This window comes from Chondrus crispus, genomic scaffold (genome assembly GCF_000350225.1).
Source record: "Chondrus crispus Stackhouse genomic scaffold, scaffold_14, whole genome shotgun sequence".
Lineage (NCBI taxonomy): Eukaryota > Rhodophyta > Florideophyceae > Gigartinales > Gigartinaceae > Chondrus > Chondrus crispus.
Genome location: NW_005179015.1, coordinates 418524 through 427405, shown reverse-complemented (window position 1 = coordinate 427405; position 8882 = coordinate 418524). Strand labels below are relative to the sequence as shown.

Here is an 8882-nt window from a genome sequence, read left to right as displayed (position 1 = left end):
GTAACAACGCTACTACCGACGAGTTGCCCGATGGCTAAAAACACGCTCACCAGCGCGATCGCCATCGCGGTAGGCGGTTCCCCCCCCCCCCTCCCCCCCTCCCCCCCTCCCCCGTCCCCCAACCATGCATCTCGCCACGGTCGCGACCTGCAACCTCAACCAATGGGCGCTGGACTTCACGGGCAACCTGCGCCGCACGCGCGCCTCGATAGCGGCTGCCGTCTCCCTGGGCGCGCGCTACCGCGTCGGCCCGGAGCTTGAAACGACGGGGTACGGCGCGGAGGACCACTTCCTGGAGCTGGACACGGAGGCCCACTCGTGGCAGGCCGTCGCCGAGCTCATGTCCGCCGGCGACACCGAGGGCGTCCTGCTGGACGTCGGCGCCCCCGTCCTCCACCGCGGCGTCCTGTACAACTGCCGCCTGCTCCTGCTCGACCGCCGCGTCCTCCTCGTCCGCCCCAAGATGGACCTCGCCGACCACGCCAACTACAGGGAGGCGCGCTGGTTTAGGGCCTGGCCGAGGGAGAGGCAAGTGGAGCAGTTCCTTTTGCCCGAGTGCGTCAGGGAGAGGTGCGCTGACTTTCAGATGTTCGCCCCGATCGGTAACGCAGTCCTGCGCTTTGAGGATGGCCTCATGCTCGGCTGCGAGACTTGCGAGGAGCTGTGGACCCCGCGCGCCCCGCATCTCGATATGCAGCTGGACGGTGTCCATGTCATCGGCAATGGAAGCGCCTCGCATCATGTCTTGCGCAAGCTCCACGTCAGGGAGAGGCTGTTGGAGAGCGCCACGAGGAAGGGCGGGGGCGTCTATGTCTATGCTAATCAGATTGGCTGTGACGGCGGGAGGCTCTATTATGACGGCTCGGCTCTCATCGCCCTCAACGGCGACATTATTAAGCAAGCTCCGCAGTTCACCGTAGAGAGCGAGGTCCAGGTCATTGCCGCTACCGTCGACATTGATCACGTTCGCAGCTACCGCATGTCGCTCGCCGCGCGTGCCGAACAGGCCGCGAGGAATACCAACCGTCCGAAATTGCATGTCATCCAAGTCGAGGGCCCCTTCTCTATATGCCTTGCCCACGAAGAAGCCGCCTCAGCTTACCCCACCCCGCCGCTGGAACGCGTCGTGCATTGCTCCCCGTGGGAGGAAATCGCTCGCGGGCCCGCTTGCTGGCTGTGGGATTATCTACGCCGCTCGGGGCTCAACGGTTTCTTTCTGCCGCTGAGTGGGGGCGCCGACTCCTCGTCGACTGCCGCCATTGTGGGCAGTATGTGCCAGATGCTTGTCAATGCAGCCGCGGGGACGGACCCTCAACATGCTTTGCTACAGGATATTCGAAACGTTACTGGCGCGGGGGACGACTACATACCGACTGATGCGCGCGAGTTGGCGCGCAGAATTCTGCACACAGTGTATATGGGGAGCAAGGAGGCTTCATCGGCGGAGACCAAGCGACGAGCCGCGGTCGTGGCGGAGCAGATAGGCGCGTGGCACGCAGACGTCAATATTGACGGAATCGTGCTGGCCATTCTCGCCGTGTTTCAGCGCGTGTTTGGTGAGGGCAAATGTCCGCAGTTTAGAGCGCATGGCGGGACGAAGACGGAAAACATGGCGCTGCAATGCGTGCAAGCACGCATCCGAATGGTCGTTGCTTACTTGTTTGCACAGCTCACGCTGTGGGCGAGAGGGAGGAGCGGGTCCTTGTTGGTGCTGGGGTCTGCGAATGTAGACGAGGCCCTGCGAGGATATCTGACCAAGTACGACTGCAGTTCGGCGGATATTAACCCAATCGGGGGTATTTCCAAAGCGGACTTGCGGGCGTTTCTTCGCTGGGCCGCAGACGAGAAGGAAGGACTGGGATATTCCTCGCTGGTTGACGTTGTAGAGGCTGCGCCGACGGCGGAGCTGGAGCCGATCACGAAGGAGTACACGCAGACGGATGAGGAGGACATGGGGATGACCTACGACGAGCTGTCGTGGTTTGGCAAGCTTCGCAAGCTGCATAGATGCGGGCCTTTTGCCATGTACGAGCGGCTGCGATGCTCGTGGAGAGCGGGCGGGCTGAGCGCGCGCGAGGTGGCGGACAAGGTCAAGTTTTTCTTCAGGATGTACGCGATCAACCGCCACAAGCTCACCGTGTTGACGCCATCGTACCACGCAGAGGATTACTCGCCCGACGATAACAGGTTTGACTTGAGGCAGTTTTTGTACAACGCGCGCTGGAGTTGGCAGTTTGAAAGAATGGATGAGGATGTGGCGAGGCGAAGACCGAAGGATCAGTAGAATTTCTTGGCGGCGGGGAGAGAGGGTTGGCGAAGATCCCGAGGCTGATGAGCCGCCATGTATTTGTTTTTACTACAGTACTGCAGGGTGCAATTTTTGAACGCAGTCGCGTGATCGGCACACTTGTGACTGGGACCGGTCGTACGTAGCATCCCCGAACCACCCTTCCCCTTCTCCTCCCGGTTCGCAGACGGCTCCACTCCACCACATCCTCCGCCCCATGTCTCCCCGCGCATGAGTCACCCACGTGACCGCCTTCCCCGCACCTCCCCGCCACCCCCTTCCAAAGCCCATAACAGAGCCTCTGCTCCCCCCTTCCCCTCGACCTCCGTCGTCCACAAAGAGCCCGGCATCCTCCTCCCTCCCAGCCACTTCGCCGTCGTCGAGCCCGGTCTCTACCGTTCCAGCCTCCCCACCCCGCCAAACTTCCCTCACCTCCGCTCCCTTTGTCTCAACAGAGTCATCATCCTCTCCGCCGAGCGCCCGACTCGCGCCGTCGCCAACCTCTTCGAAGCCAACGGCATCAAAGTCTCGCACACCGGTCGCAGCGCCTGGATCGCCGAGAATTCCTGGAAACCAATCTCTGAAGAGGTCGTCAAAAACTCCTTGGAGATCATCCTTCGACGCGAGTGCTACCCGATCCTGGTCTGCGATGTCGGCGGCATTCATCTCGTCGGCATGCTCATCGGCTGTCTGCGACGCCTCCAGAATTGGAACCTGAACTCCGTCGTCAGCGAGTACCGCTTCTTCGCAAAGGCGAAGACCAGATACGCCAACGAGCAGTGCATCGAGCTCTTCGATATCGATCTAGTCACCATCCCGGATGACCCGCCGCAATGGTTTGCAGACCAGCTTGAGATGGATTGCCAGGAGAGGCAGGAATTTGATGCCCTCATTGCGGACGGACGGGTCGATCAGTCCGGTACCATGCGAGATGACGAGAAAGCACCGCCTTATCTCGCCTATCGGTACAGCTCCTCGGGGCCGCTCAATTCTCAGATCGGCGGCACAGAGCCTAGGGTCCAGATTTTGTGATACCTTCCCGTTTTTTTTCTCGCGTGCGTGGATGTATTTCTTGCTGTTTTGAGCTTAGATCGTGTTCACTTGCAACCACTGCATGAGGACTGCATTTGGAGAGAGTCCTGTGGGGTTGACAGACCGCAGTCCTGCTTGTACCGGTGGCCAGAACGTGCTTCTACATAGTTTCCTTTGTTTCTCTCCTTTGTTTCTCTCTGTGATTGTCAGCCCTAGCACTAGCAGCATTGTTTCGACTTTTGTAAGCCTGTGTCTAGCTGCAAGAACAACGTGCAGCTTGTCGTTCAGTGTAATGCCTTTTTCGTCAGTCTTCAGTGGTGAAGACAAGTGTGTAGACGTAAGGTTTGTATCAACAGGACAGGTTGCCCCAATTGAATTCCAAAAAAGCTGTGTAGCGGAGGCAGACAAGTGAGGCCGTGATGAATGTTATATCAATCGTCATGGAAATCTTGCGCACCTAGCACTTGTGCTATTCTTCTGCCATTAAAGAGTCGTCAATAAGTACCTATGAACTGCGCTTGCTTTTACCAATAAAATGCAGAAGGCAGATGTCACAGAAATGCCGTAAAATGAATTCTTGTTACGAAGCGGTGAACTCTTTACAACTTTCGCCCTTCCGGCATACGGGAACAGAATTTCTCACTTGCTAGTAGACACTACACCGTTAACAGGGTTTAGTGTGGTGGTTAAATTAGTGTCGCCCGGGAATTAGGATAGGCTATCGTAAATATTGTGCAGCGACTTTCACGGCCTTGAAGCTTGATAATTTGCCGTTAGGAAACCCCAACGGTTTTTTAAGACCGTTGGGGGTTTCCTAACGGCAAATTCTTTAAAAAGAATGTTTCCAAAACGGCAGTAATATAGGCTGTACCCTTGGTACTGTACTACAGTGTATCCGTACACCCCATAATAGCATTGGTACGGAATTAGTATAGGCTATACTAATTCCTGTTTCATCCTCATTTTCAGGCTCCTGTGAAATAGTCTGGGCTATACTAAATCCTCTTCACGGGTGTAGTGTCTATCCGACCGGGCCTTGTCCTCATATGAGGACGACGATGTCCTCATATGAGGACAGCTCTTTTTTTGCAAAAATATATAAATTAAATTGAACAATCAAAAAGCTACCTTAAGCACTATTTCCTTAACGTGCTTGTTTTCGGCAATAGCACATTGCAGAACACCGGGATGACAGCTTTGAATGCGCAAAAAGCTTAAGATTATAATGAGGATTGAGTATCAACTTGCCTTTTTGAACTAGCGTTTTTGGTTTCGAAGTTATTTTACATGCGGTTTTAGGATGGTTTAAAAAAGCTTCTTTTCCACACATATCCAAAAACGACCACCGAGAACATGCAATTCTCACAAAGTTCTTTCTGGTCCCAAGTCAGAAGTCAAGTACGGTGGCGGGGGCGTCTTTTTCTTTCTTGTTGGGGAAGCGGAAGTCAAGAATAAAATTGGTCGAATACTGTCCTCGTATTAGGACCAATATCCTCACATGAGGGCAATGCTCCGATAGGCACTAGAAGCTTTCTGAATCGCCATAGCTTTTCAATCGCTGTAGCATTCGAAGTCCCAAAACGTAAAGACGGCCTCTTCAAGTTCTGCATACGACAGTGCACGCGACTCTGCTGTGATCTGTGCATGTGGGCATTGGAGGCAAAACTCGTCGTAGGCCGCTCGTAGTTCCTCTTGATGAAGTGATTGCTCAAAGGGAGAAATTTCCTGACGGCGTTCCGACTTGATCAGCAACTTAGAATCGATGCTGAGCTCCCGAAGAGAAGTATTATTTGTCGCTAATGTGTGCAGGAGACAATGCAACCGCTTATGTGCTCTCTCGCCTTGGTGTTCGATGGAAATATGAAGCTTTCTCAGTCTGTCGCCAATATCTTTCAGTATTGATACAAGTTCATTCTTCGCGATAACAACCTCATGCAGAGACAACACAGAAAGTAAGGGCATGGTGCGAATGTTACGGAGAATTGACCCACACTCGAATTTACCATAGTGGTAGGGATGATCAGAGGCAGGTTTTCGAATCTCCAAAGACTCTAGCAAAGATGTGGGGCTCGGAAACATGATGACGGCTCTTGCGTTTTGATAGGTACGGTCTTCGTGCAAGCGTAGCGGAACTGAAAATATAGACTTTGGGCAAGGTTTGCATGATTCGGCGAATCGCGCCTCATATTTGAAAACACCGCAGACGGCATGAACTGATAGATGCTTTACCGGCCGTTCGATACGAGGATGCAGGATGATGGTCTCGCGAACCTCAGACGCGTAACGCCAATTGTAATAGTCACGGAATGATCCTGCCTGATGCACGATGAGGTGGCAAATTTTGGGGAGGGAGAAGGCGAAACGCCAAACCATGCATCTTTCGAAGGAAAAGCACAAGCACTGCACCTCGAGCTTTGTAATGTTTGGACAAGACCTTGCTAAGTTGACATAATCATTGCCTCTCGGTACAAGACAGCATGAGTGGTCGTTACGACGAAGGTGACTTACTGAATACACAAGCTTGAGTGCCAAGTCTTCAAGACGAGGCAGTGACGCTAAGCACTCAAACACAAGCGGAATGTGAACAATTGTGTACACGTCGAGCGACAACGTGCGAAGAGAACGGGCTCCATGGAGTTCCCGCAGAGTGGGCAGTACAGAGACCATTTGGACCCGTGCGAGCTTCGGTGCACGAAGGAGAGAAGCAAGCCCAGAATTAGATGACTTTGGATGCACCCGAATGTCCAGCTCTCGTAGAATGGGCTGGATAAGGGCAGCCCATCGCTCCAGAAGTGGGAAGTGTCGAGTGAGGACTAAGTTAGAGGAAAGGATTTGGAGGATTACCAAACGGAAATGAGGACTTGATTCGCCCAGAAAGATAAATTCATAAAACGAATCCGGGTGAGAAGGATCCGGTGTGAAGTTGGTGAGAATCCGATGTACGACGTCGCATGGTAGAAGGTCCAGATATAGTTTTGGGGGTTTGGTGAGGGTGGTTTGAAGTTGATTCGCCCTAGCACAAGCTGTGGGGGATACAGGCGAGAGGGAATGAGTCATTTTCGAGGCGTGGAAAACGGTTGAGCGATAGTTGAAGACGTTGAACAGGGGAAAGGCCGAGCTCTTGCTGCTAGCGACAGAGAGCAAGGCATTGTTCTATAAACAAGAATGAAGGAGGGCTCTCGAGGCGGCCTGCATACTCAAGAGTGGCGAGAAATGAATATATAACAACGAAGCCTACAAGGACTACTGTGTGGGTTTCCGCCGGGGGTAGAGCCGAATGTTTATGAGAAATGTTCATTTTAATGACTTAACCACCAAGGTATTCCGCATGGAATGTTCAAAAACTGCATTTCGACCTCGGTGGTGACGAAGCCTTAAAACAGCATAATACATGTAAGGGCGTACGTGTTCCTATACGGGTCCAGCTCAGCCATCCCACACCCTCCACAGCCGCTACCAAGAAGCCTGTATCCCCATGTTTGCTCGTGAGGTCATACTCTACCCTTCTCATTGGCTTGATGTGGGACACATAAGAAGTTATGATAAAATATGCGAATGCAGTGCGTATTTGAGGAAAAATGCCTTTATTTGGACGGGAGAATTGGTCTCCAAACTATGCCTGGGTCAAAGTGGGACGACGAGAAATCTCATGTCTTTCACGCTTCATCTGTAATGGGAGAGGCCCAACCAAGCCGACGCTGCCGTGTGCTTGCGGGTCCTAAACAACTCGCCTTCCTCAACCTGCATCCGCTGTTTTCGGGCTCTTGGCCACGGCGAGATTGGCAAGTCGTCGCCAACTATGTCTTCGAGAGGCGACACCGCAGACTGCGCTTTCAGACGTTTTTGAGAGTCACTATTTTCTTTGTTTGCAGTATCATTCTCTACATTACACTCCTGAATGTGATAAACGTCGGGTACGGGCGCCTTTGGAGGATTCTGCCCCTCCAAACGAGTACGAGTGGACTGCAAATTGCCATCCGTCGCTGCGTTTCTTGTTGCGAGGAATTTTCTATTAGATTTCTTAGGTGTGGGGTTCTTTGACAGGCATACATCCTTTCTTAGAATGTCGCGCAACACATAATCATTATTGAGAGAGCGACGGAAACCTCTCCTAAGAGCACCCCTCTCGGTTTGGCTAAATTTGATGGCTAAATGTGAAAAATTTTGCGTTTGCATATAGGATATACAGAAATGCTATCGCATTTCTGTATCAATATGGGAAATTCGAGACCATCAATTGTGGGGGGGAGAGAGGTATGATAGGGGAACAATTGAAGAGAAAGTAGGGTGGCAAAGGAAGGAGTGAGAGAGGGGGGAGGAGGGGGAAGGGAAGCGTGGGGAGTAGATATGATAAGTGCTTCAAGGACTTACAGCGCGAGAACATCACACGGAGTAACGCAGGCATCCCTAGAAAGTCACACTGAAGTTGAACCTCTGCCTGGAATAGGAGTTGGAACTGGCAGGATTAGGCACCGGTGCAAGATGTGGAACGACGACGACGCCGCCGGTGACCCATTTCACCCCGATTCGTGGGGCAAGGACAGCAGTGTAACAAGGAGCACGTTGAAATTCGCTTAAAATAAATAGCTTTCTTTTACTTGCAGAAGCGACCAGAAAATTTTACTGTGGTCGCTTGGAGAGAAATTGAAACAATTATAAGCAGGACGCAGACACTCGGATAATTTGGAGTTAATCATAACAAATTCAGATGAACTGCACTAATCCTGTTTCAGATTAAGATCACTTGTAAGTCCAGCACTTCAAAATAAAAATCCCCCCAAATGCCCCTGCCCTGCCCATCAATTTTCCTCCAAATTGATGGCCTAAACAGCACTTGTGGAAGACCCCTTCAACGCAGGCCACCAAAGTCATCAATCAATTGAAAATGGGTAGGTAATTTGATGGTCTCGGGAACGTTTTTTGTGTATCAGATTTAAATCTGGATTTCGAGACTGTCTATGAGACATTTTATCCCGCCCATCGCCAACAGTGCAATGGAGCTCATCAATTTTGCTCAGAATTGACGGCCTTCACGTATGCATATTCCACAATTCTCAGAATTGATGGCCTATGACACGCAACTTTGCTCAGGATTGATAGCCTTCACGCATGGTAAATGGCCGCTTTTTGAAGGCTTCAGAAAGCAGTTCTGGGCATGTAGCTATGCTTATGATCCTGCACAACTCCAACTGCAACGCTTCCCGTTTTCTCAAGTAAAGTCAAAATAGATGTGGTGAGGTCAGTACCTGACCACTCGCTGCAATGTTCTTCATTTGTATCGATTCAATCCACAACTTATGTTCTGTATAATCAAACTTGCAAAGAACTTCACACTTCCGAACTTCTCAGTCCATGTTAAGGGATTTCAACATTGGCGAATTATACTTTATTCTGTTTGGTGGAGAGTACTGTTGAGAAGTACTGTTCAGAAGGACAATCGATTAAGATTGCCTACAGCAACTGCATAGTTATCTATTTGGCAAGTATTGTGGCCACGTTTTGAAGGCCCCCGAAACTAATTCTGAACATTCGGCTATTCTTCTGTCCCTACAAAACTCTAACT

General features: G+C 51.6%; 3 protein-coding genes; 2 read left to right on the top strand and 1 right to left on the bottom strand.

Moving 5' to 3' along the window:
- Nucleotides 1-124: 124 nt before the first annotated feature.
- CHC_T00008954001 (glutamine-dependent NAD synthetase) lies at nucleotides 125-2284 on the top strand. Its single transcript, XM_005713745.1, has one exon. It carries the CDS (start codon nucleotides 125-127, stop codon nucleotides 2282-2284), a length of 2160 nt encoding a protein of 719 aa, XP_005713802.1.
- Nucleotides 2285-2518: 234 nt separating this feature from the next.
- On the top strand, nucleotides 2519-3889 carry CHC_T00002485001 (hypothetical protein). XM_005713744.1 is given in 2 exon segments: nucleotides 2519-3319; nucleotides 3320-3889. The coding sequence occupies 1 exon segment, from the start codon at nucleotides 2519-2521 to the stop codon at nucleotides 3317-3319; it is 801 nt and encodes a 266-aa protein (XP_005713801.1). The 3' UTR covers nucleotides 3320-3889.
- A 981-nt stretch (nucleotides 3890-4870) lies between these two features.
- CHC_T00002484001 (hypothetical protein) lies at nucleotides 4871-6376 on the bottom strand. Its single transcript, XM_005713743.1, has one exon. The coding sequence runs from the start codon at nucleotides 6374-6376 to the stop codon at nucleotides 4871-4873; it is 1506 nt and encodes a 501-aa protein (XP_005713800.1).
- Nucleotides 6377-8882: the final 2506 nt, after the last annotated feature.